Source organism: Delphinapterus leucas, chromosome 5, assembly GCF_059928025.1.
Source record: "Delphinapterus leucas isolate spDelLeu-1000000601 "Yukka" chromosome 5, BTC_Dleu_Yukka2, whole genome shotgun sequence".
NCBI classification, from domain to species: Eukaryota; Metazoa; Chordata; class Mammalia; order Artiodactyla; family Monodontidae; genus Delphinapterus; species Delphinapterus leucas.
Window position 1 is genome coordinate 720,587 of NC_143133.1, and position 27,059 is coordinate 747,645.

Genomic DNA, 27,059 nt, shown 5'->3' on the forward strand with positions numbered 1-27,059 from the left:
AATTTAGTAATTTTACTAATTTAGAGAACCAACCAGTGAACTTGACACTCTTCTATATATTTGCGTTGTATTCGATTAATTCCAATCTTATATTTATCACGTACATCCATCTATAATTTAAAAGTTGATTTTTTCAGTGTTTTTCCTAGTTGCCAAGATACATATAAATATGTCCTTATTCCAGCCTTTATATTCTTTTCTCAAACTCGTACCGCCTCTCACTTTTCTTCTAAGTCAGTACTCCGCCAGCTCCCGGTTACGTTAGCTGCTGCCCAGGACTCCCGAGGGGGACCACTGAAGACGGAACAGCTGAGAACCTTCCACAATCAAGTTAACAACTCAAGGGTGAGCGGCTCCAGAAGCAGAAATGAACCAAAACCCGGCGTGGACCCGAGTGGTGGGGGACGGTGGCCGCGGGGAACGTGGCAGGTGGCGAGTGTGGAGTGCGACACAGCTCCCGCCCCGGGTTCCGTGCCCACACCCAGGCGGGGACGTGGGCAAAACCGAGGCACTTTTCCCAGAAGTTTCCCGTAAGCGAGTGTTTGCCGTTGCAGGACCCAGGGAGGAGTCCAGGGGCGAGAGGCCGAGGGGCCGGGGCTGGCGGGCCCGGGACCGGCTGCGGCAGGTGGCAGGAGGGACACGCCCCGTCCCCGCCCTCAGGCCCCCGTCTGGTAGTGGCTGCTGAGCAAGTGCAGCCACGCATCCCGGCCACGCGTGACGAGGACAAAGCGGTGTCGCTGAGCACGTGCCTGCGAGCCCGGAGCCCGCGGTCTCTGCCGCCCCCAGGGGCCCGGGTCCAAGGCTGCCCGAGGGCGGAGGGCGGGGGTGGCAGAGGCCAGCACTCGGGCCGCAGCGCCCCTCCTGTGGTGACAGCGGGGCTCACTGGGCCGTCCATCCAGCCCCAAGGCCACCAGCGCCAGGAGAGAAGAGGACTGACCCCGCCTGTGTCCCGGTGAGACGAAGCCGGTAAGACAGATGCTAAACGTGCCGGCTCTTTCTGGGACTTTTATTTCTTTAAAATAATTCATACAAATGGTTACGGTCACAAACATGATTTTAACCAAAATATTGCTAGCCTACCACATCAGCAGGACGGCACCGCGCGGCCAGGCGCCGCAGCCCCGCCGCCCGGGACGGAGGCCCACGCGCTCCTCTGCACCGCTAGCGACGCCGTCTTCGTTTGGAACAGGGGGGGTTCATGCCAAAGTTAGGAAAGACAGCCTTTGTTTTGTTTTTCTAAATTATTCTAAAAATAAGACAAGCAGGTAGAAAAAACAATGCACTGAGTGGCGTAAAAAGAAAACGGGGAGGATTCATTGTCCTGAGAAGTTTGCCAACTGCTTGGTTTGGGATGCGATCCACACACAAAAGGGAGAACGTCTGAAGCAGACCCGCTGAGCCCTGCCTCGGGCTTCTCCTGCCGACAGCTAAGCAAACAAATCCTTTGCGACGTTCTAAAGACTGTACACAGACGGGGACACTCATGATAGAATTAACTACTGACTCTTCCGCTGCTGAGCGGGGACGCAAAGGACACGGCAGCGGCCGGCCCTCGGGACGGGACAACTACAGCTGATGCGGGGAGAGGGTGTCACCTCTCACCCCTGGCGCCCGGACCGTCCCGGAGGCCGTGGCCGCCTGCGGCGCCGCCCCTGCACACACCTGTCCGAGGGCTTGGCCAGTGCCCAGGCTGCGGAGCTCTGCCCGGGCTACAACTGGTCGCTCGCATGGTCTCTATCTGCCTCAGGCTTGACGGTTTGGCCGGGAGAAGGCGCGTGGGGTGGGTGGGACACGGGGGGCAGGCCGTGGGACAGGGACATGGCGCTGGGGACGATGCCTTCGACTGCGGCGGGGATGCCGCTGGGGGCCACGCCCACGACGCCTGGGGGGTACCTGCTGGGAGAGGAAGGAGGCAGGTGAGGCCAGCAGGGCAGGACCCCAGACTGCGCCTGAAGGCCGCCTGCTGGGGGACGCCGTCCCACTCCCTGTGTGGCCACCACCCAGACAGACGGTCTCACGTCCACAGGGCCCTGAAGGTCGCCCCCGCTCACCTGTAGGCGGCCCCGTTGAGCTCGGGGTGCACCACGGCCGGGTCCACACTGGCCCAGTGGGTGGCGGCTGCCAGGTGGTCTTTGTTCACGCAGTTCTTCAGACTGTCAGGGATCCGGCCTGGGGGACGTCGGGGAGAACGGGAGGGACGGCGCCTGCATCAGGCGGCTGCCACCAAGGGGACCCCAGAGGCAGGGGCTCCACCGGGGACACGGGCAGTCTCCACAGACTCGCTCCCCTTAGGCACAGTGGGGTCCTGTCTGGGCAGTGTTGCCCTCAAAGCTCGGGGACCCCCAACCCCAACCAACCGATCTCAGCTCAGCAGTGCCCCCAACCCCATCTGCTTGGCCTGGGGGTTTCAGTCAGAAGCTGACAGGGCCCGGCCCAGAAGGCTTACACGTGTAAGTGACTTTTTACAAGGTGGGGGAAACACCCCACGAGCTAGCACCCCAAGCAGGACAACCAGCGAGCGCCACACACACGACACAAGGGCCTGGGCTGCGCTCGGCCCCTCCATGCTTGGGGTCTGCCACGCCCGACCCCGGGCGGCCCGTCTCCCTACCCAGCCCCCTACCCACCCACCCCCACCCCGCAGAAGACGCCGCGGCCTCGGGGTCCCCGCCCGGTGCACCTGTGACGGCTCTCCGGATCTCCCGGGCCGCCTCCTCACGCATCTCGATGGAGGCCTGCTCGCTGTACCAGGCCGCGTGTGGGGTGCAGATCAGGTTGGGCGCGTCCTTCAGGGGGCCCTGGCTAAAACTGCACGGCACACAGGAGATCAGAGGCCCTGCGCCTGCCCGGAACCACACCCCACCCTCCGCCAGACTCGGTGGCTCCCCCTAAAAGACAAACCTGCCCATGGGCTCCCGACTGCAGTGGGGAGGGGCCTTCACGGGGTGGGGGGGGGACGCTGCCCACCCCTCCCTGCAAGTGGCTGTGAGCTCCAGACCCCAGGCCCTCTGGACACCGCTCCGTCCTGGAAGGGTGAAGACCCACCTGGAGCTGTCCAGCTGCCCCAGACGGGCGTTTCAGCCGTGAGGCGTCTGACGTGGCCACATGGGGGCCAGCCGCCTCGTGCCCCCGGGCACTCCACAGGACGCCTGGTCTGAGCCCTTCCCACCAGGTGCAGGGGACTGGGTCGTCCTGGCCTACAGTGGTGGCCTCCCCTCGCTCTGAGATTTGGCCAGGGAGAAAGGTCTGCCCCACGTGGGATCTCAGGCTCCCTTGTCCCTGGACCCTCAGCTGCCCGAGGCCGGGGCCTGGAGGCTGTGCATGGGCATCGGGGCCCCACTCCCTCGCGGCGCTGTGGCCACCGGGTCAGGCGCAGGCTAGCGCGGGCCGTAAGCTGGGTAAGCGCCGGCTCAGGAACCCCAGGGCACCACCGGCAGGCACCTGAATGGCTCCGACTCGTGCACGTCCAGGGCCGCACCGCGGATCCGCCCCTCCTTCAGGGCCTGGGCCAGTGCCTTCTCGTCCACGAGGCCGCCCCGGGCTGTGTTCACCAGGAAGGCCCCTTGTCTCATCTGGGAAGACACGAGACAGTGCGGCCTGAAGACACTCCCCCGCCGGTTCAGGGAAGTGGCTTCCCTGCTCCCCAGTGAGGGATTCCTTGTGACCCCTATCTCACCCCAACTAAGCCCACCCCGTCGTGGGGCTCCGGTGGCTGTCCACCAGCTCGGGGCAGCTCGTGCCTGTCCGGGCCTCACTGAGTCCTCGGGGACCGCACAGCCCCTGGCCACACCCTGTCCCCCAGAGACCCAGACCCACTGGGTGAGAACCAATGAAGGTGCCCGGCCTCACCCTCTCCAGGGCTTCAGGAGCCTGGGGCGGACAGCAGGTGAGGCCCCAGGCGGGCACACTGAATGTACACGCACGCCCACCCACACGTACATGTGCACACGTGCACACCTATGTGCACACATCAATGTAAGTGGCCACCCCACACTTAAATATATGCACACACACGTGTGTGTACAAGCCCACGTGCGCAGACACACGTGGGGTGGGCACTGTCGTCGAAGCTGACCCACCCCCACGTACATACACTGTGCACGCCTGCAACACAGGTCTCTGCGCACGCGGTCACTTGAAAGGCCCTGTGCCGCGGTTCGGGGAAGAGAAGGCCCCGTGGCAGGGCCCACGCGGTGGCCGGCAGGCGTGGTGGGCAGGCGGGGGCCCCGGGCCGCAGACCTGTTTGACGGTGAAGTCGTTGATGAGGTGGTGGTTGTGCTCGTTCAGGCCGCAGTGCAGGGTCACGCAGTCGCTGTGGAAGAGCAGGTCCTGCAGCGTGCTGACCCGCTGCAGCCCCAGCGCCCGCTCTGTGCCGTCCGCCAGGTAGGGGTCGTAGAACAGCACGTTGAAGCCAAAGGCCTTGGCCCGCAGCGCCACCGCCTGCCCCACGCGACCTGGGGGGCGACAGGGTGTCACCACAGCACCTCTCTGGCCGCCCCGCCTCGGTTCCCCGTCTGCCCGGGGTGAGCCTGAGGCGTCTGCCCCCAGAGGCCCAGCGGCAGGACGTGCGCAGGACGAGGCTTTGCAGAGAAGGGGCGGGGCTCCGGGGGGCTGGGGAGCGCCGACGGGGGCCCCGCGGATGCACGGGGCGGCAAGGCAGGGGCTGCAGTGTCAGGATAGGTCCCAGTGCCCCGGGGGCTGAAGCCCTCTGTCCTCGGCTCCCGAGAAGACAAAGCAGGGGAGCAGCGCAGGCCAGGAGCTGGGGGGGGGGGGCAGGCACGCCAGGGCCCTGCGCTTGGGGCCACGGGACACCGTGGAGGCTGGTGAGGCGCCAGCGCAGAGGGCCCGGGGAGGATGGGCACCCAGCGGTCCTGCCGACCAGCCACGGTGCCAGCGCCTCGGAGCAGTCACTCACACTGCCCGGTGGGCGACGCTGGCACGGGAGCCCCCGCTCGGCTGGCCTCGCCTTAAGCCACTTCACCTACGACGTCAGTCCCCAGTTCCAGGAACCAAAAGAAACCCGAGGACGATTTTCACTTTTATGAAAAAAGGCAAAAGCGAAATTGCGCTCAGTGTGTCTGGCAGGTGCCGTTACAGAGCCCCTCCTGTCCCCGGGAACCGCACTCCATGTCTCAGTGTGGAGCTGCTGTGGCCTTGGCCTCCACGAGTGACACGGATCCAAAGGCTGCTGCTTCTTCCCTTTACACCACTCGGGCCACAGGTTTCAGGGGACCACTCTGCTTTGGGGTGGTGGGGAACCAGAACAGAGACTCTCGGAGTGCCGAGGGGCGCGGGGAGGGCCGGAGCAGGTGCCCAGGGGCCGTGGTCCCCAGGGCCGCCAGGCGCTGGTTGAGATGCAGCCTCTGGGGCGTCCCCACCGCACTGAGTGTCTTGACCAACACTGCCTAGAGGTGGCTGCCCCAAGCCCACTGGCCAGGCACAGCAGCTCCCCATCCGGGCTCCTTCCTCCCGGCCTGCATCACACCGCGTGGGCCGGGCCATCCCTGCCCTCGGACAGGCCGAGGGCGCTGGGGGCCTAGGTGCCGGGTGCAGGGCACTCACGGGGCTACGGGGCTCTGGCCAGCCCTGGCGTCTGTGTGTACACATCCAGCAGGACAGCAAGTCGTGTCGGCGAGGGACACCCCTGTGCCCCACGGACGCCCGTGGCCCTGACCCCCTGCCTAATGCAGGCGCATCTCTGCCCCGCAGTTCCCCCACAGCCGCACGAGGCGGCGCCTTTGCCGTGGAGAACCTGTGAGACAGCTGATGGGGCCGCAGGGAGCTACGGTCCCGCCCATGCTGGGTGGCCCAGGTGGACGGGCAGGCCCCTCCCGCCACACTGCCCTCCCCTGCTTCCCCAACCCCTAAGGCCCGCACCACCCCGGCACCTCTGCCCGCCAGATCCTGCCTGCGCCCCCCCCCACGTCTCCGTTCCCTGGTTTGCTGTCTGAGCGCAAGAGGCCCAGGGTTGGCGCAGGATACCGGCCTGCAGGGCATGCGAGTGAGCGGGTGAGTGGAGGGAGCAGCCTCCGTCCACCCAGAGCAGGGCTCAGGGCAGCCTGCCCGGCCGCCACCCGAAGGCCTTGTGTGTTCAGTTGCGGGGCAGGGGAACGGCAGAGTGAGCGTGCGTGACTGTGCGTGACCACATGAGCACGTGTGACCCCAAGAGCACCTATTTAACATCTGTGTGTGCGTGGGCCCCACTAGGTGTTCCTGGGGCCAAGAAGGGCCAGCACAGTCTCTGGGGCAGAGACCCCTCAACCCCGCGCTGTCCCCTGGCTGGGCCACCATGTGCTAGCAGCACAGCCCCAGCCTCAGGGTCCACAGAGCCTGTGCACGGGGGCGAAAGCCATCGCACCTAGCCCAATGATGCCCAAGGTCTCCCCGCGGATCCTAGCGGCTCCGGAAGCCACCTCTCGGATCTGCTCGACACTCTGGACCCGCGTGCCTTCCCGGAGCGCCTGGTGCAGCCATGTGGTCCTGCGGTACAGGTTGAGAATGTGGCACATGGTGGAGTCGGCGGTCTCCTCCACGGACGCGGCCGGCACGTTGCAGACGGCGATGCCTGCGGACACGAGATACATGGGGCAGTCACTAGGACGGTCCTGGCCTCACGTCCCTGCCCCAGGATGCTAGGAGACAAATGCAGGTTACCTGCCCCATGCCGTGTGGGAAAGCCACCCATGGGTCCAGTGGGCAGACAGGCTGGGGGACAGGAAGAGAGAGAGGCTGCCTGGGCGGATGCCCACGCCTGCTTCTGCCCCTCCTGGACCACTTGCCACTGGACCTTCTGGAAAGGGGTCTTGGCCAGGCCACACCTCCCCGGGCCCTGCCCTCCCCACCCCCCACCCCTTCACCCCCCCACCCCTTCACCCCCCCCAGCTCAGCTTGCGACAAAACGTTAAGACAGGGTCAAGAGATCATGCAGGGGAGACCGAGCGACAACAGAGCTGGAGGCCCCGTCACACTCGGGAACAAGGCTGCCGCCTGACAGAGGACCAGGCCCTGTGGAGGTCTGGCAGGGATGACCGCACAGCACGCCCCAGACTGTCCCTGGACGAAGGACGGAGCCCCAGCCCGTGAAATCGCGAGGCAACAAGGACACGCTCCACGAACAGGGACGAGGCCCGGAGGGCGGCCCAGCTCGAAAAGTGCCCAGACCGCAGCCTGACGCTGCGGTGCCTTCCTGGGGACAGGTGACAGCAGGGTGAGCGAGCTGGGCTGGCGGAGCAGAACGAGCCCTGGGACGCATGGCAGCCGTTTTCACGCTGCAGGTCTGAGGCCGCCGTCGGTGACCACGGGCCATGGCAGGGCGTGTCCCCACCTGCCCCTAAGCCGTGACCAACACAATGGATAAGGAGAGACTAGACCAGAACATCACAAGAGGCTGAACACTGCACCTGGAGAAGCATGCTGAAATCTGTTTCCGTGAGTGTGTCACACACCTGTGTGTACACACTCCCACGTGTCCTAAATCACAACACAAACCTCCTTTCCCAGCAAGTCTCGTGCACAGGGCTGCGCAAACCTCGACACAGATGTGCTGGCCGCCCCCCCGGGCTGATGTCCCTTCCCCGCGGTCCCCAGGAGGCAGCGCAGGAGGGCGGCGGACACGCCGCCCACAACGCCCGGGGGCTTTCTGAGGGATGCTGCTGCCGCCCTGCACCTGCCTGAGGGGAGCTGGCGTGGGGCCCACACGCTGCCGGCCTCCAGGCCACCTCCAACCAGGCAGTCGGCTGCAACGGAACTCTCCTCTTCCCAGTAAAACCAACAGACAAAACGTGATGAGGTCACACCAAGGGAGCAGTGCGCAAAGTTGCAAAGAGAAGAATCCAAGACCGTCCTACCTAAGTCCCCAGCTGACTTGATGTCGATGTTGTCAAAGCCGCTGCCGATTCGGACGATTATCCGCAGGGCCTTGAACTTCTCCAGGTCCTCCCTGGTCAGCGTGATGGTGTGGTACATCAGCGCCCCAACGGCCTCGTTCAGCACCTGCAGTAAAGGGGGCGCGTGAGCCGGCGCCGCTGCGGGAGACGCCACGTGGGCACTGCCCCCAGGTGCGGCCCCCACTACGCAAGTCCCAGGGCTCCAGCAGGTTCCCACCCGAGCGGCCTTCCCTCCGGTGCGCATGGCAGGCCCTCTCAGGGGGAAGGTGCCCGACCCCCATGCGAGCGGTCTGCAGTGACCCGAACGTGACAGATCAGCAAACGCGCGAAGCACACCGAAGGTCCCTGCCCCGGTCCACACAGGGGACGGCGCTCTGCCTGCCTGACGCACGGGGTTGGGCGGGGGCTGCCTTCTCCTTGGGCACCAGGCGCCACGACAGACGACAAACACCGGGCGCTGGGAGGACCCGGCGCACCCGAGACCTCCAGACCCCGCCGATAGGATGATAAGCCAGCGGCCACTTTGACAGACCGTTCCTAGAACAGGAGCGGACGCATTGAGCGTCGGAGAAGTCCCCAGGGACAGTGAACGCGCTGCAGTGAGCCGGGCACCCCTTTCAAACGGGGAGGAGGCTGATGTGCCGGCCCCTGCCGTCACCGTGCACAGGGCCCGGCCTCCAGGTCGGCCCTGCACGGCCCAGGGTTGGAGGATTACCCCCCAGAGAGGGGCAGGGAGCAGCCGCAGCCCCTGTGCACTATCCACCGCGCTGCGGACCTGGGGGGCCGCCTCCCCCCAGCCCCCGCCCACCACTGGGAGGGGCGTCAGGGTCGGGTACGCGCTCCGGGCGCACCTGCGCCTGAGGCGGGCCTAGCCAGCTGCAGCCCGCAGGAGGGGCCTGCCGGCTCTGTCTCTGCACCCCTCGGAGCGTGGCCAGGGCCGTTGCCCCCAAGTGCGGGGCTCCAGGACGACTGGGGGCGGCCCGCGTGTCTCGGCGAGTCTGTTCCAGGCGAGGCCCACGCGGGCAGGTTGGTGCCAAGCGCACAGACCTCCCCGTGGGCGACGTCCGCCCACCATCGCGCCCCGTGCAGAGCCCCGCCCACGGCCCCCCTCGAGGAGGCCACCCACCCACCTGCCAGCTTAAGTCCATGAGCTCTGCCAGGGCCGGACCCACCAACGTGTGACGAACCTCGCTCCTGGGGGGTGGGGGCGGGGAGCGCGGGTCGAGGAGGGCGGGGTCACAGCCCAGGACCCTGAGCCCGGTCCGCACCGGGACGCAGTCTGGCCAAGGCCAGGGACGCATGGTCTGCCATCTCTGGGCCCAAAGGCAGGGTCTGCGGAGCGGGCCCACCCCGTTCCAACGCATCATGTAATCCAAAACCTGCCGTACTTGGGGACGAGGTTTACTCCTCCCTAATGGAACGTTATAATCGATGACGTCTCAAATTCAGTGAAACAGGGTCCGCTGGGAACCCGTGGTGATGTGTCTGCGGGCCCCACTCTGGACCGAGCTTCCAGTGCTGACCCTGGGTCCCCCGGGGCGACAGAGGCTGCTGGACCACAAGGGGCCACATGTGAGCTAAGGCAGCAGCTGGCCCGTGGCTGACGCAGTAAGCGGGGTGGAGCGGGCTCTGAGCATGGGACGCAGGGCAGGGGACTGCAGTCCCGGGGAGACTGCTAACGGCCCCGGCTCGCCCCTTCTACGATGACTGAGCCCTGGTCCCAGCCGGACACGTGACCACCCGGAACGCAGTTTCCTCTGAGGCTGGCCTGGCCTCCCTTCCCCTCCTGCTGCCTGTGGTGGCCTGGAGGACACGGCCACAGGCGACCTCACAGAAAGGACCAAGGTAAGGACAGCTGGGCAGCAGGGCAGGGGGTCCTGGGCCCCTGACCCTGCAAGGAGGCGACGGGGCGCTGCCAGCCCCGCTCTGGCCCCAGCTCGGAAGATCCAGGAAGCTCAGCTCCGGGAGCAGGGGGCTGCCAGCGGGCGCGTGAATGGACCGGCTGGATCATGCCCGAGTCCTGACAGCTTCCCCGGCCTCCTGGGAGGGCCACAGACGCAGACTTCCGGTGCCGTGACTCGACGGGACCCGGGGTGAGGCCCGACGTGTGACAGCAGAGCAGCAGCAGAGGACATTAAGCAGGGGCACGTGGGGAGGGTGGGCAGGAAGATACAGGGCAGTGGACATGGCGAAGGCCACGGGCAGGTGCAGGGGAGAGGGGAGGGCTCGGCTGGCGGTTCCCCCCGAAGGCCCCTCTGTGCTGTGTGGACAAGAGCTGGTGAGGAGGGCCCCCTTGGGGCAGGTGGGCAGGAGCTGGTGGGCAGGCTGCATGCAGACAGAGATCTGTCGGTGCCCGCGGTGTCCGGCACGGCTGGGTGCTAGAACCAGAGAGACGGACACGTCCCTGCCGGCACTGGGAGGGGCAGCCCCGGACGCAGGGGCAGATGCATCGGCTGGACGCCCGCGGGGCCCTCGGCTACAACGGGCGTGCGGATGGGCTGTGGGCAGGCGAGGCGGGGCAGGTGGTCCTCGCGGCTCAGGCGCGTGCGCAGGGCCAGCTTTTCCTGAGCGTTGCACCCAGCTGTGGTCCTTAAGTGTCCTGGCCTGCACTTTTTTTTTTTTTTTTTTTGGCGGTACGCGGGCCTCTCACCGCTGTGGCCTCTCCCGCTGCGGAGCACAGGCTCCGGACGCGCAGGCTCAGCGGCCACGGCTCACGGGCCCAGCCGCTCCGCGGCATGTGGGATCTTCCCGGACCGGGGAACGAACCCATGTCCCCTGCATCGGCAGGCGGACTCCCAGCCACTACGCCACCAGGGAAGCCCCCGGGCTGCACTTTTAAGCAGGGACGGTCCACGACGGTCTGAACGTTTCTAAAGCTGGAGAGACTGTGTGGCTTCCAGCGCCGGCTGTGCTGCAGCAAAACCCCACGTTTGCTTGTTTCCTTGAGGTGAGAAGTGAGTGGATCCCTGCAGACCCTCTTCAGGCTCCAGTCTTGCTGCCGCTGCCCCCGGGGCACAGTCTGCCCATCAGCACCGACCGCCCAGTACCAGGCATTCCCAACTTCCAAATACTCCGTGTGACGCACGCCAACTGGAACTGTTATTTTAGCTTTCACTTGCATTTCTGGATGTGACTCAGTCACCCAGGTATGTTTCTGGGTAAATTTTTTTTTCACGCCTGGTCCTTTTTCTACTGAGCATCTCTCGAATCCCAGGGTACCCGGCGAAGTGTTCTCAGAGGGGAGCCTGGGCTCCCCTCAGAGCAGCGCCCACCCTGTACCAGCTACAGGATGAGAGCACTGCAGGGGCACCGCGCTGCCCCGTCCAGACTCCAGGTCCGTGCTCCTGCTGGCTCCTGACCCCTTTCCTGGTTGCAAAGTGGCCATGACACCCCCGGTATGGCACCGACCTCCCAGCGTCCACTGCTGCCAGCCTCTACCTGCTGTGTAACCAGCTAGTCAATGACCTGGTGTCCTCAGGTCCACGGGAGGAAACGCAGCCCACCTGGCCAGGCGCTCAGAGCAGAGGGCCTGAGGGGTACTGTACCCACTGGGCACCACACCAGAGGCAGGTCACCGGGCAGGGTGCCTCCTCGGGCCGAGCCTCCCCTCCCAGCATCTCACACACACACACACACACACTCAGGGCGCCTCCTCGGGCCGAGCCTCCCCTCCCAGCATCTCACACACACACACACACACACTCAGGGCGCCTCCTCGGGCCGAGCCTCCCCTCCCAGCATCTCACACACACACACACACTCAGGGCGCCTCCTCGGCCCGAGCCTCCCCTCCCAGCATCTCACACACACACACACACTCAGGGTGCCTCCTCGGCCCGAGCCTCCCCTCCCAGCATCTCACACACACACACACACTCAGGGCGCCTCCTCGGCCCGAGCCTCCCCTCCCAGCATCACACACACACACACACACACTCAGGGCGCCTCCTCGGCCCGAGCCTCCCCTCCCAGCATCACACACACACACACACACACACTCAGGGCGCCTCCTCGGCCCGAGCCTCCCCTCCCAGCATGTCACACACACACACACACACACACTCAGGGCGCCTCCTCGGCCCGAGCCTCCCCTCCCAGCATCACACACACACACACACTCAGGGCACCTCCTCGGCCCGAGCCTCCCCTCCCAGCATCTCACACACACACACTCAGGGCGCCTCCTCGGCCTGAGCCTCCCCTCCCAGCATCACACACACACACACACACTCAGGGCACCTCCTCGGGCCGAGCCTCCCCTCCCAGCATCTCACACACACACACACACTCAGGGCGCCTCCTCGGCCCGAGCCTCCCCTCCCAGCATCACACACACACACACACACACACACTCAGGGCGCCTCCTCGGCCCGAGCCTCCCCTCCCAGCATCACACACACACACACACACTCAGGGCGCCTCCTCGGCCCGAGCCTCCCCTCCCAGCATCTCACACACACACACACACACACACACACACACACACTCAGGGCGCCTCCTCGGCCCGAGCCTCCCCTCCCAGCATCACACACACACACACACTCAGGGCGCCTCCTCGGCCCAAGCCTCCCCTCCCAGCATCTCACACACACACACACACACACACTCAGGGCGCCTCCTCGGCCCGAGCCTCCCCTCCCAGCATCACACACACACACACACTCAGGGCGCCTCCTCGGCCCGAGCCTCCCCTCCCAGCATCACACACACACACACACACACACACACACACACACTCAGGGCGCCTCCTCGGCCCGAGCCTCCCCTCCCAGCATCTCACACACACACTCAGGGCGCCTCCTCGGCCCGAGCCTCCCCTCCCAGCATCACACACACACACACACTCAGGGCGCCTCCTCGGCCCGAGCCTCCCCTCCCAGCATCTCACACACACACACACACACACTCAGGGCACCTCCTCGGCCCGAGCCTCCCCTCCCAGCATCTCACACTCATACACACTCAGGGCGCCTCCTCGGCCCGAGCCTCCCCTCCCAGCATCTCACACACACACACACACTCAGGGCGCCTCCTCGGCCCGAGCCTCCCCTCCCAGCATCTCACACACACACACACACTCAGGGCGCCTCCTCGGCCCGAGCCTCCCCTCCCAGCATCTCACACACACACACACACACACACACACACACACTCAGGGCGCCTCCTCGGCCCGAGCCTCCCCTCCCAGCATCTCAAACACACACACACACTCAGGGCGCCTCCTCGGCCCGAGCCTCCCCTCCCAGCATCTCACACACACACACACACACACACTCAGGGCACACACTCAGGGCACCTCCTCGGCCCGAGTCTCCCCTCCCAGCATCACACACACAGACACACACAGACACACACACACACTCAGGGCACCTCCTCGGCCTGAGTCTCCCCTCCCAGCATCACTCTCTCTCTCTCTCTCTCTCTCACACACACATACACACACCCTCAGCGACTTATCATCTTTCCAGATGGGCATGTTCTGTGAAAACCGCCAGAGGCCACGCAGACGGCTCGAGGGCTTTCCCGATGACAGGTGGCCCAGGTGGAGGGACAGCGGGCTGAAGAGCGCAGACAGGTTCACAGGCCTGCTGGAGCGCCACCCAGACCTGCAAGCTGACAGCCCGGCTGCCCCGGGGGGGGCGGGGGGGGCAGTGTCACCTGCTCTGTCTACACCCCCCTCCCTTGCCCACTTCCTACTGGGATCTTTCTCCTGTTGGTTGAGGAGTCTGAGTATTTCAGCTCTTCCCCCCCGACTGTTACACGTACTGCAGACGCGTCTCCTTCGCCCCCTCATTTCCTGTTGTGTGTGATTTCTCTTGCAGGGAGACTGTTGTGACCGCCTTGTACGCGGATGCCCCTCCTTCCCACACTGTGCTTTCTGTAGAACTGCCCACGTTTGGTCCTGTCCTGACCAGGGGCAAACATGCTCCCCGCAGACGGCCCTCTCGCTCTTGGTGACGGCGGCCGCGCACGAAGGCGCTGGCCAGCATCCCCAGGGCTCGTGGGCTGACTAGTCCTTTCTTCCTCCAGGGTCCTCAGGTCCCACTGACCGGGAGCCACCCCCCCACTGGCTGCAATGCCTGTTTCTGCGTTTCCCCTGGATTTTATTTCATGTCTTACCCGGCCTCGGCGCCTCCCTCCTGGGACTGGGCGCTTCACTCCAACGAGGCCCCCGCTGGTGCCCCTGGAACCCCAGGTGCGTCTCCGTGTCACTCCCACCCTGGCCCGGCCCCTCAACGGGACCCCAGGTCTTCCTTTTCCACGGCTACCCCCACCTCATGGGCACCTGACCTTCTCTGAGGAGCTTCGGAGAGAGCGGCAGAGGGGAGAAGCGCCTCCGCCGGCCCCACATGCGGGTGGGCGAACGAGCCTGGCTAAAACCCTCCTCTCAGGGGCTTTGACGCGCCCAGCTGGGGCCGCTCTGGTTCTTGTCCCCCACCCCTGGCGCTGGTGAAATCTGGATCCTGAATGGCAGGCCCTCTCGGGGCCCCTGACACTCATGCTGGGTTCGTGGCAGGAGCACGGGAGCCTCCGTTCAGCTTTGGTAGTTTTCCTCATGTTGTGGCGAAAACGTCAGTCTCTCCTCCTTAACGCTCAAATAACATCGGACGGATGTCCAACCAGCTGTGAGGAGGTAGAAACCCCTGATCAGACGTGACGCGTAAGACAGGCTGATACTTCCCTTCTAGGCCAAAGCCTGCAGCCAGGTGGTCCACGGACCCCGTGTCAGCTCCAGAGCCACCGGGGTCCTGGGCTCCTGTCTTGCTGCCCCGCCATTCCCAGGCTCCCCTGGCTCCACATGGCTTCCTTTTGTGGTCTGGGTGGCTGCCCAGGCTCCAGCCATCACATCTGGTTTCCAGCCAGCAGAAAGAGGGAAGGTGGCTCTGCACACAAAGGCTGCTGTCCTCTCCCTGGCTGCACTTGGTCATCTGGCCACCCCTGGCAGCAGAGGGGGAAGGAAGTGCTTGCCCAGGATGGGAAACGGGAGGCTCCTGAGAGCAGCTGCACTGGCCAGCTGCGCCCGGCACCCCCGCGGAGTCTGCGAGTCTCTCCTCGCTCCTCATCGCTTCCATCTTTCCTCTGGGCTTCCCTTGACTGTGTCTTCTGAGCTTCCTATTAAGGTTTAAACCTTCCGCTCCCATTTTAGTTTCCAGGAGCTCCCTCTAGTTCTCCTGTGGTTCCTTTCTCGCTGCGTCCTGCTCAGTGTACAATCAGGCGTAACCTCAGGCCTAAGGACACCAATTACACAGTCCTAACGTCTCTTCTGTCAGGAGCATAAAATTCTGTCCCCAGGACACTTTTTCTGCCTGTTCTTCTCTGGCAGGCAAGGCCTTGGCTGTGGCTTCCCGTGGGTGTCAGGAGGCATAGGGCTCGGGGAGGACACCGCCTGCCCGTTGGGTGGGGCTCTGAGGGCCCTGTGCCCCTCCCCAGCGGTCTGTCAACATTTATTCATTCATTCATTCCTTTATTTATTTATTTCTGGCTGTGTTGAGTCTCTGTTTCTGTGCGAGGGCTTTCTCCAGCTGCGGCGAGCGGGGGCCACTCTTCATGGCGGTGCGCGGGCCTCTCACTGTCGCGGCCTCTCTTGTTGCGGAGCACGGGCTCCAGACGCGCAGGCTCAGTAGTTGTGGCTCACGGGCCCAGTTGCTCCGCAGCATGTGGGATCTTCCCAGACCAGGGCTCGAACCTGGGTCCCCTGCATTGGCAGGCAGACTCTCAACCACTGCGCCACCAGGGAAGCCCTGGGTTTTATATTAACTTGTTGAAATAGTTTTGGTAAGTTACAGTTCTGGAAAAAAACACGTTTTGTCTTAGTTTTCAAATTTACTGGCAAAACTTGTTTTAGTACTGCTTACAATTTTTAAAACTTTCTCTCGGTATATCTCTTTTTCATTCCACTACTGGTTTTTTAAAAAGTATCTTTTTAGTTTGAAACAGTTTAAGATTCACAAGAAGCTGCCAACGAGAGGGATCCCGTGTCCCCTGGCCCGGCCCGTGGTGGGCAGTGAGCCTGTGCCCGGGGAGGTAATCTGTGCACCCAAGTGCCCTTGGCCGTCTTGTCCTTGCTTGTGTGTGCTGTTCTGTGGAACTTCACCGTGAGTCTGTTCAAGTAGCCACCTCACAACAGGACACAGAATGCAGGACTGCCGTCGCCACAGAGAAACACCCCCGTGTTAGTGGCACCTGAACCCGGCACCTTGGTCCCCTTCGCCGTCCCCGTCACGGTGGCTGGCCAGAATGACAATGCCTGTGACCCTGACGAGCTGGCTGCTCTGGCCCGGCCGATGCCGATGCCCGTGGCTCACCCTTCCTTCTCTGCCCAGTGGGGCTCCTCGGTACCCGTGCCCTGGCTGAAGGCCACCTGGTTCCCTCTGGTTCCGGCCACAAGGAACAAAGCTGCTGGGGGGCTCGCGGGAGGTTTCTGAGCGGACGTGTGCTCTGCTTCTCTGGGAGAAATGCCGGCACTGGGACGGCCAGGCAGGTGGCCCGCGCCTGCTCAGCTTTGGGAAGCCGCCAGCCCGAGTTCCCGGAGGGGCCGCCCGGGCGTGCACGCCGCCGCACTTCTCTCACCCGCTTACTGCTGCCTCCCCTCGGCTCTGGACCATCGTCAGCCTTTTTCTCATCAAATTTTGCCCGTGGCCCATCCCCTCCCCTCGGTCCCTGAGACTTCTGTCGGAGGCTGGCTCCCCACCGTGGCCCCCTCACCCCAAGCCTCCGTCCTGCCACTGACCCAAGTGGCTGTCGAGTCTGCCCAGTGGGTTCTCATTTTCAGCTTTGCTGTTTCTGCTCCTAGATCTTCTAAAAACTCCCCCGAAGCCTCTGCCGCCATCACGTCTTCTGCTCTCGGCTCCTTTGAAGTGCTCAGGCTTGGTTTTCACGCTGTGGTTGTAGCAGCAGACACCCCACGGCCCCGTGGGTCCCTCTAGTCCTTTGTCTCTGCTGGTTTTTGCTCAGTTCTTTCTTCTCCTACTATCTTGTTATCTTCGACTGTGCGATGAACGTTGTGCTAGGAGGTGATCTGCAGAGACAACCTGGGGCCCAGGTCTACGGGCTCCTCCCGTAAAGAGTACCGTTCTCCCTCGTCTCTGCCAGCCACCCGAGCAGAGGGCACAGGGGCGCCTATAATCCAAGTTCAAGGCTTGATGTGGACGTTGCGGGGCCGGTGGGTGGACACGTGAGGGTGCATCTGGCTCCAGCTCGTCCTTTCTCCCGGGGTCCAGCCCAGAGCCAGGGTCCAGCAGGGCTCCAACCTCACCAGCCCATGAGGCTGCCAAAGCCACCCCGGCCTCTCAGCCGCCTCTTCCAGCACAGCTGATGCTCCGGCCCGGCGGGCACGACCTGTCCACCCCTACGGCATCGGGGCCTCTCCTGACCCTGCTGGCTCTCCGAAGCACCTTGGTTTTATAAACCTTGGTCCAGCCTCCTCAGCTGACTCAGGGGAAAGGTGCTTCTGAAGTACCCGGTTGGCTGTGACTACAAACAGAAACCAGGTTAACGTACTTCCTGTCCCAGGGAACCTGAGAGCTGCAAACCACGTGGCACAGGCTCAGGGTGTCCTGGCGACTGCCGCGGCCTGAGTCGCCAGGTGATGGTGACGCAGCCTGCCTGCCCCCAGCACCGTCCACTGCAGCCACGTCCCCAGATGCCACTTTCTGGGAAAGAACTGGTTATAATGGAGACATCCCACCCCGCCTCCCGACAGGCCAGGTGGTGAGGGCAGCACCACACCTGCCCGCTCCGGCAGGAACCCTGGGACACCTGCCTCAGCGCTGGCAAGGCCACGGCTCCCCACCTCCCCGCCCCCGCCCGTGGTACCTTCTCGTGGATCTCCTGTGTGGACTGTGCGTCACAGAAGGCCACTGTGGCCACGTCCTTCAGGATGGGCATCTCCACCGTGCAGTCCCGGCCGTCCAGCAGTGCCACCAGGGGCCGGGGGTGCAGGGGCCCGTTCATGATCGGAGGTCGGACGCCTGCAACGACAGGGCCGGACGCTCAGCTTCCCGCGGCAGCACAGCCCCCGCTGAAACCTCAGCCCACCCCAAGGACTTCCAATTCTACGTGTCCAGCCACCAGGATCTTTGTCAAAAATAAGTTAAAAATCAGGAAGGAAAACACACTGGCGTTTGCCACAGCTCACTGCCGCCTGAGTGGACACCGATGGTGGTGACTGCCCCCCTCCACGGATCAGGGCCTCAGGGATGCAGAGCCCCTGGCAGCCCCGCGCTCCAGCTGGCGTCCAGACACGCAGGTTGGAACGACGGGCTCGGGGACGCACCCGACGTTTCTCTTCCACTCGACGCTGTGGTGTTGCCACCCAAAAACCCGGCAGGGACCCACCCAGCACCAGCATCGCCTCTGCTTGTAGGTTTGAGGAGCAAGAAACAGCGTAAAGGTAGAACAGGGTTAGGGCACCGGAGGAAGGCCAGAACCTCTCACCTTCCCAAAACGAGACAGCAAAGAATGATTAAAAACTCACTCCCTCCACACGAGGCCCAGGTGGAGACGGGAGGCCTTCACAGTGACACGCGAGACAGCGGTGGCCGCATCAGCCCGCCCCCCACCACGGCCCCGCAAGGCTCGCCCTGGGACGTGGCAGCCGGCGCGTGGGGTGCAGGCCGAGAACCAGGTGCGGGTTCCGTGGCGGCCCGCCAGCGCCCACCACTCCCGAGAGCGCACGGCCGTCAGGACCGGCGGCAAAGGTGCCAGGACCACCGGGAGGGCTCCTGGCGTGGGGTCCAAAGGCCAGGACCTCCCTGGTCACCTCTCCCCGCGTCACGAGCAGAGCGTCCAGGCCCCCTCTGTCTGTGGAGCGACAGCGGGAGTCCTGTGCAGACGGTGCCCTGGTCCCTCCAGCTCCACTGGGAGAACAGCGACGTCTCACTTAAAGATGTTACTCATTTTAGCGCATGACAAACACCCGCTCCCAGCCTCACTCAGCTGGAACTTTGCCCAACATCGATCCACGTGACCGCAAGAAACCGAGCCCTCCGGGTCTGCGAAGGTGTCTTAGCTGAAAGGTGCTTGCAGAGCCTCGTCTGAAGCGCCCAGCGGTCAGAGAGGACGGGAAGCCCCAACGGAGGGCACTGCGACCGGAAGGGCTGCCAACCGCAGCGTGTCCATGGGAACGTCCCGAGAAACCCCGCGCCAACCTGCAGCCTGGCCGGGCGCCCCTCCCTCGACACCCTCGACAGAAGCAAACCCCACGGCAAACGTGAGGCCCGACCAAGGCCTCGCTGGCCCGGGCGACTCGCCCACTCGGGACGCCCCTGTCCTAACCCCAGCACACGCAGGGGGCCCCGGAGCGGCGCCTCCTCCGCGGCCGCGGGGACACCGGCCTCGGCGGCCTCACTCTCCCGAGCCCCGACCAACCTGACATCTCTTAATATGGGCTCGGCTTCCACGACCATGAATTCGACTGTTCAAAGCGTCTATCTTCAGAATCCCCCTGCAGAACCGCGTCCTGTCACTGGATCCTCATCCCACGTCTTTAATTGTCTCGAACCAAAGCTCCCAGGCTCCCGTCCACGGCGACCACTGAAGCCCACGCCGGGTCAAAGTCTGACTAAAAATTAAACACAAGAGACACGTTAAACACCACTGAGGGTCAACTAGACTCACGAACCTCAGGTCCATGGAGGAGGGGCTTCCCTGCACCTTGACCCCAAGCCCGTGGCTGCCGGGCTGGGACCTACCTGGAATCAGGCCCAGCCCTGCGTGAGAGTGACCGGCGGGGCCACGGCTCGGACGCAGAGGCAAGAGGCTCACCCCGAAGGTCGCCGCCACATACCCGGGAGCCCACCCGGGTGCCACCATGTGCACTAGCTGGGAGGCCTGGGGACAGGATGGCCCAGAAAGCGGGGCTGTGGCCAGTTCCGCAAGCTCCTGTCTCACGGGGCCCATTGCTTCCTGGGTCCGTGACGGGGCACAGGCCGCTGAGGGAAAGGGCCCCGAGACACAGACCCTGACCTGGACGCTTCCTGTACCGCACCCCCGAGCCCCCCAGGCGGTGTCCCGGGACCGGGGCCAGATTCAGGTGCAGTCCTCCCCAGAGAGCTGCCCAGCCCTTCCCGGCGAGCAGGACGACCTGGTCATGACCCACACCTCGGGCGCACCCGAGCCCTCCCTGATCCGGCTCAGCTGCGGGGACTGGCCAGCCGCTCCTGAAAAGCTCCAGCCAGCCAGCCAGACACAGCCCACGACCCCAGGACACGGGCGGCAGGGCCGGGGGACAGCCTGCAGCCACGGGCCGGCGGCGGCCCTCAGTGCCTGCCACCCAGTGGGTGTCCAGCACCCAAACTGACCTCACCACTGGCTCCCAGGCGGCCTCGGCCCCTCTCAGCCCCGTGCAGCCCCGTGCGCCAAGGCCCCCCGCGTTCCCAGGTCCCCGTCCCGCCGCACCCGCTCTGCCTCCCGGGCCACGCAGCGTGGACAGCAACCCCGCCGCGAAGGGACTCGTGCCCGAGGGGTCGCGCTACCAGAGCTCCCGCAACTCACGCCGGCCCCCCCGCCCCATGCAGCCACGCTCCTCTCCGGAATCACCAAACACGAGGAATCGGAACGCTTCCACCTGCAAACAGCGGATGCTCCTTTGATCTAACTTCCTCCGGTAAAAACCGTACTCAGCGAGCCGTAAGGCAGCAGGTGTCACCCCACACCCCAGACACGGCTCCAGGACAGGACGACACCCCCAGAACCTCAGGGACCCTCAGTGCCAGTCCTCAGGCCCTCCTCTCCAGGCCGACCTGGAGGCCAGCCTCACCTTCCTACCCTGATTCTCACAGGAGGGGCTCGGGAACAGCGACGTGGGTGGGGTGCCTGGGCTGGGCAGCAAGGACGCTGGCCTCGCTTGCGGTCTCGCTGGCTCTGGGGCCCCAGCCTCGCTCCCGCTGACCGACCACACTGCAGCCGGGGTGGATGCTGCCGACTGCGAGTGGGCACCCCCGCCGCAGAGGCAGGAGAGTGAACTCCAGGACCTCAAACACCTGCAACCCAGGCCCCACTGACCCCATCGTCTCTTCCAAAGTTGGCCCCAAACTCATTCTAAACTGCAGTGGCAGCACCGGGCGAAGCCCCACGGCAGTCAACTCCGCACAGCCGAGCCAGGCCGACCTGGGTGCCCTGCCCTCCTACCCGAGGGGCCCCGGGAACCACACGGGAGACCAGTGTGTGCAGGTGATGGAAACCCCAGAGAAGCCACAGCCGGCCGTCTGCTCACGAGGATTTCTTCAGTCCCCTCCCTAAACCGTGGAGGAACCAGGGCCAGCTGCACTGGGGAGCAGGACAGTGCCCAGCCGGGCCTTCCCTGGTTCACTCGCGGTCCCACCAGCCAGCAGCGTCCCTACACGCCCGCTACATGCCGACGGCCAAGACGGTTCCCTGTCCCCCGAGGGCCCGGGGCTCACACGCCTCAAGTGCGGCCCAGCACTGCATCTTCCCAGCCCTGGTGAAACAACCTGGACCCCTGGGCTCTCCCATGCCCACCGCCCACCAATCCTTTTGTGAAAATGGTCTCAAAGGGAAGCTGTGCTTTGGCACTGCTGAGCAGACTAAAGGGGGTCAGATGCGCCCCTGCTGCCCCACGGGGGCGGTGGGTGCCTGCCCAGAGGAGTGGCTGGCGGGCCTCAGAGGCCAGCCTGCACAGACGGAGGGCCCTGGGCAGGTCTCAGGCCCAACGTGCAGACAGGAGGCGACCTCTGGTGGGCACTGCAGACAGACACGGTGAGTCTGGCTCTCCCCTCCCCGGCCCCAGTGCCCTGTGGGCAGGACGGCAGCGTCCAGCAGTGGCCGAGACACAGGGACTCAGCCGTCCAATTGTGCTTGAAGTAACAGCAAGACCATAGTCGCAAGAAGCTTCTGGGCTCGTGCTGGGGACACTCATGGGTGGAAACGCTAAGCTGCACCTCGTTTCTAGAAATAAGCCAAACAGAAGCCCCGTAAGTGACTTCATTGCTCAAGACACCGACGGGAGAGCCCCTGGGCGCACAGCGCAGCAGGGGGTGCGCCGGAGGGTGGACAAGGCCAGGCCAGGGGAGGGGAGGGTCACGGTTAAGCCCAGAGCAGGCCAGCAGGTAGCCCCAGGGACCTCAGGGCCACCAAGCCACCTCCTACAGCCACCGCTGCCCCAAACACCCTGCACAGGAACCTACAGGAGGCCTTCTGCCCTCCGGGGGAACAGCCCCACGTTTAAAGAGGGAGTGAAGGATGGCTAGAGAGGGCAAGGCCCGCGGCCAACAGGCGTGGACCCTGGGGGTGGCACGCAGGCCACGTCCCACGGTGGGTGCAGTGCCGCCAGCCTGGCCCCACCGCCCTGTGCTGACTGGACGAGTCTCAGGGGCTCCTGCCCTCTACTCACCCGCCTGTCTCTCGGGAGCCACAAGGGTCTGCACCCCTCCCCCACCAGGTGAGCCAGGGGCTTGGTTCGTGGCCGGGGGCGTGGCAGGGACGGGGTTCTGGCCGGAAGCCCCCCGGCCAGATTCCAGACACACCTGCCCCTCCCCCTTACTAGATACTTGACCCCATCCGGGAGGGTGGGGCGCAGGGCCGGCTCCTTGCAAAGAAACTCTGGGGACCAGATACGACAGGGACGGCCCCAGCCCCGTGGTGACCTCAGTGACCGTGGTGAGGGGTCACCCTGGGGAGCGGGTGGCTGGCAGCCAGGACACCTGTCAGGACGGAGACTCTTGTCCCCTCAGCGATGGGACAGCCGAGGAGCAGACGGGTCATCTCCCGAGGGCGTGAGGCTGGCCCCAGGTTCCCGGGTGTCCAGACGCCCTCCTTGGTCAGCCCCAGACCCGGGGCTCTGGGCGCAGGAGGGCCCGTCCCGTCCTCACTTGGACCCTCTCCAGCACCCCCTGCTCTCCCCACACCTGCTCACCAACCACGCGGAGGTGCTGTCAGGGTGACACCTGCTGCCGGGAGCACCTGCCGGGGGCCACGGCCCTGCACTTCCAACACGTGACACTCCCGGGCCTCACCTCCTCCCACCACCCCCAGCTTCCCTGGTCCCCTCCCGCCCGCCCAGTTTCTGCTCAGGGGTGGACGTGGGTGCCGGCTGACCACTGGGGCCATACGGCCAGAACACGAGCTCTGCCAGGACAGGCTTCCGGGGGCACCCAGCGAGCACGTGGGAAGGGAGGGATTTCTGACGACCAGCCTGACACACAGACGGCTCTATCCCACGTCACAGAGGCGCCAGGTGCCCGCCACGGGGAGAGGCAGTGCATGCCCGTATCCCAGCGGCTCAGTAAAGGGGGGAGGGGAACGCAGGGGCCAGCGCGGCTGCGGAGAGAGGAAGCCCGTGCCAAGAGCTGGCAGCGCCGCGGCCCTGGGCTGTCCCGGCTCCCGGGCAAACGCCGGGAGCGGGCGGTGGCCAGACCTGCGGGGCCGAAGAGGACGTCCGTGCCAGCCGCCACCCAGCTCGGGCCCGACAGGAGGGCGCTTGATGAAGGCCTGGCAGGCGGCTGCCCTAACACCCCGCCCAGACCCTAGGACCGGTAGACGGTTCCCTTGAGCCTCACCACGCAGCAGCAAGAGGGGACAGGAAAGGACGAAAAGGGACTTGGGCTGCGACTTGCATTCCACGCCAAGGGAAGACGCCAACGACGGGGAGCCGCATGGGGGGACGTAGACACTCGGGCACCGTCTTCGCGCTTCCTCCTGCCCCGCTCTACACACTGGCCGCGCGGCCCTCCTCCCCTCCCCCCACCACGCACCTAAGACGCGTCCTCGGCCACGGCTCCCCAGTGTGGGGCTACCCTCGGAGGGTCCAGGGGCTGCAGCTGGCACACTCTGGGGTCACCCGAGTCGCTGAGGCCCCCAGACCCATCACGGCGCATCCCTGGCACCAGGGCCTGCAGGAAGCCCAGGCTTCCCGAGAACCTGGCCCTCGGCCACACCACGCCCTGAGCACCGGGTCAGGGTCCCGGGCCAGCTCCCGCCTCCTTCCGCGGCACCGCTGAGCATCTTAAGCTCAGTGCACCCAGAACTTGCCCCCAGAACGGCCTCTGCTCCTCTCCAGCCCCAGTAACTGCCCCGCCCAGCCCGGGCCCCAAACGCGGCAGCCACGGACAGGGTCTCTGGCCCCACAGCCCGTCCAACGGCCAGGCCAGTCTCCCTGGGGCCCACGGCGAGGGTGTGCTCTCCTTACTCCACCAGGCCCCTGGCCCACACGCCGCAGAGCCCCAGTCACCGCAGCCGGGGCCTGTCACGCGCACCGCTCAGCAGCAGGAAAGGCAAACTCCTTGGCACCACTGGCGGCCGCTGCCCCTGCCACCTCCCCACCCTCCTGTGTGAAGCCAGCCCCTCTGCCAGCACCGGCCCTCCAGCTTGACCACCAGGCACGCCCTCTGGAAAGCCACCTCCCGAGACAGGAATCTGAGGACCCAAGGGCGGCCCCGCGCCTGCCCCCGCGTCACTCTGCCTGAAGAGCCAGCAGCAGCCAGCCTTCTCCAGCTCGCCGCGCTGCCCCACAGCCCAGCCGTCAGGCCGGGGTCTGCCGTGCTGCCCTGGGCGAGTCTGGCTGGGGTGGGCGCTGAGCCCCCGCAGCCAAAGCCAAGGCGCTCCCGCAGGCAATGCGTGGCCACATAAAACCTCCAGCAGGACCACCGGCTAGAGTCAGCCTCAACTTCTCAACTCCTCGGAAACCAAAAGATGCCCCACACATGTGCTAGATAAAAACTGTGACAAGAGGCGAGGATGCGTCACCAAGACTTCCCCATGCGTGTTCGCCTCTTTCACCATCTTCATTTACGCCCACGTGTGTGCGTGTTCTGCTACCTTCGTGATGCTCAGAATCCCAGAAACGAGAACGTCATCCACGTCGAAAGAACGCAGGTTGGGGCGGATTCATCGTGATGCCACCCGTAACTTAGGGAATGTCACCTTTCTACCTTCCAGAGTGATGTTTCACAGCTGCTGTGTGGAGACCCTGTCCCTCAGCCCTGCCCCCGGCCCTGTCCCTCCATCCCCAACACCTGGCACACGCTCACTAATGTGATCCCACCTCTTCACATGCTCCATCCCCACTTTACAGACATGACACAGAGAAGTCACATAAGGGGCCCATGATCATGCGTTGGTCAGGGGCTCAGCTGGGATTCCCCCAGGGACAATTCTGTGCTCTTGGCTGCTGTGGTCACTCCCCCAGAGGCTGAAAGATGCTGCCCCATTCAGGAGTAGACAGGCTACACTGACCCACAGGGCATCCCAGACGTCCACACTGCTGGGAACTGGCTTTCTCCTGAGTATTTGCCTGTGTATGTTTTTACAGAAATAAAGTTGTTTCTCTTGAAAAGTGGGGGGGTCCTGGACAGGTGGAGGACGCCCCCATGGGATACGACCAGCAGTCCCAGCTCTGGACCCCCTTTGTGCAAGCCAACTCTCCAGCCACCCAGAGAAGTGGGAGCTGGGTGAGGGGCTTACCCTGGTGACTACTCAACTCAGAGCACCTGGAAGAAAGCCTACCCCATCCCACTTCCCGAGAGCAAACCTGTCCTAACCAACCATGAAGAAGAGCATCACGAGAAACGGGCTGCCCCGGCCAGATTCCCGGCTTAAGAGGCTGCCAGCTAAAGGCCGTCCTCCAGGCAAGCCCAGGGCCGCTGCACCCTTCCGGGACAAGCAGGCACCAGCCAGAGGAAGCTCCGTCCAAACCCGCGGCTCAGGTGCCGCGGCAGCTCCTCCCTCCACAGGCCTCGGAGCCTGGGGCCCCGACCTGCAGGCCCCAGGGGCAGGGTGGTGGCGCTGGAAGCTGTGGGTGGGGGCCCTCCCCTGCCGACAGGATGCACCCCTACCATGAGGAGGCCCCAGCCCGGTGGCTGGAAGCCCGGAGAAGCTGGGGCTGCGCAAGGGTGGAAAGACAGGTGGGCATGACACGGAAGTGGCCTGACGGGGGCGTAGGGCAGCGGCCAGCAACCAACACCACCCGTGGCGCCTCCCGCCCGGCCTGCGCCCCCCAGCCCCAGGCTCAGGGGCCCCAGAGCTACCCAGGGCACGGAGAATGCCTGTTCCTGACACCTTTCAAAACAGGAAGGGCACAAGGTGCCTGGGGACAAACGGAAGCGGGTCACACCTGTCCCGTTACTCAGGTGGAAACGGACTCATAAAGAAAAGGGCGCCCTGCCGCCACCTCTGCCGGGTGAGCGGGAACGGCGCGCCTCCCAGCTGACGCATCACTTCTGTCATTTCAAAACGAGTAAAGATCTCAAAACGGTCATTTCATTTCAAAAACGTCACTTCAAAAACGAGTAAAGATCGCCTGCGGGAAGACCCGGCGCCGCGGACCCGCAGAGAGGCCGGTTCGGGTACGAGGCTGCGGCCCCGCACGTCCCCCGGCTGCAGTCCGAGGTCCGGCCCCGAAGGACGCGGGGTCACCGGCGCGACCGTCCTCCCTGCGGGGCCCCGTCAGCGGGGACCCGGCCAGCCCGGCCCGCAGGACGGACGGGCCGGCGGGACTTGCGCACCGAGCGCGAGGTCCCGGCTGCGGGGGTCCCGAGGCCCCCGCGCCCCTTTGTGCCACCTGCACGGGCGGGGCGGCGGCGCACGCGCACGCAGCAGCACGCGCACGCGCACGGCGCTCCCTCGGTCCCGCCTCCCGGTCCCGCCCCCGGGCGCCGGCGCGCGGACGCCGGCGCGCACGCGCACTCGCACACAAAAGCCGGGGCCCGCGCCCGCCCCGCCCGCCCCCGCGGCCCCGCCCCACCCCGCCCCCGCGGCCGGAAATGCGCGCGCGCGGCCTTACCGAGCGGCAGGCCCTTGTTGAGCAAGTGCGAGCTGCCCATTGAAAGGCGCGGGCGGCCGCGGGCCCCGACGAGTCCGGAGCGCTCCGCCGCGAGCCCGGCGCGTGGGGCGGCCTGGGCGCCGTCCGCTGCTCCGCCCGCTCGCCTGCGCCCGGGCGCCGCCGTGCCGAGCCGCCGCGCCGCGCCAGCAGCCGCTCCACCGGGCGGGGACAGGGCGCGCGCGCGGGCGGGGCTTCCGGCGCGGCGGTCTCCTGTTTCCAGGCGCGGGCGCCGCGCAGGACCACGCGGGCGGCTGCAAGCCGCGCCCGCCCGCCCCGCCCGGCCGCCAGGCTCCCCCGCCCCCGCTGGCCGCGCCTTCCCGGCAACCGCACAGGCACCTGCCCGCACACACCAGGACCCTCCTGCCCGAATGAGCACACGCACTTGCTGAGAACCC

The 27,059-nt window shown here is 65.3% G+C and overlaps 1 protein-coding gene across 4 annotated transcripts; it reads right to left on the reverse strand.

The window, feature by feature from the left end:
- Nucleotides 1-991: 991 nt before the first annotated feature.
- CTBP1 (C-terminal binding protein 1) lies at nt 992-26,838 on the reverse strand. Of its 4 annotated transcripts, none has more exons than XM_022554800.3 (10): nt 26,626-26,837; nt 19,257-19,445; nt 17,703-17,857; nt 7,848-7,992; nt 6,359-6,565; nt 4,240-4,454; nt 3,442-3,572; nt 2,681-2,808; nt 2,052-2,169; nt 992-1,896 (listed from the first exon to the last, which is right to left on the reverse strand). In XM_022554800.3, exons 2-10 carry the CDS (start codon nt 19,261-19,263, stop codon nt 1,710-1,712), a joined length of 1,293 nt encoding a protein of 430 aa, XP_022410508.1. In that variant the 5' UTR covers nt 19,264-19,445; nt 26,626-26,837; the 3' UTR covers nt 992-1,709. The 4 variants fall into 4 exon arrangements, with proteins under 4 accessions (XP_022410508.1, XP_022410507.1, XP_022410506.1 ...); XM_022554799.2 differs by having other exon boundaries at nt 19,257-19,449; XM_022554798.3 differs by lacking the exon at nt 19,257-19,445 and having other exon boundaries at nt 992-1,893; nt 26,626-26,838.
- Between the last annotated feature and the right edge of the window lie 221 nt (nt 26,839-27,059).

Bases quoted from the DNA above. Each gene is read 5' to 3' on its own strand.
- CTBP1 (XM_022554797.3), bottom strand. From the start codon at position 26,665: ATGGGCAGCTCGCACTTGCTCAACAAGGGCCTGCCGCTCG. The intron at 6,566-7,847 runs GTAGGACGGTCT...TCGTGTCCGCAG, and splicing joins CAAGTCAGCTGGGGACTTAG to GCATCGCCGTCTGCAACGTG. The intron at 3,573-4,239 runs GTCTGCGGCCCG...GTGTCTTCCCAG, and splicing joins ACGACTTCACCGTCAAACAG to ATGAGACAAGGGGCCTTCCT.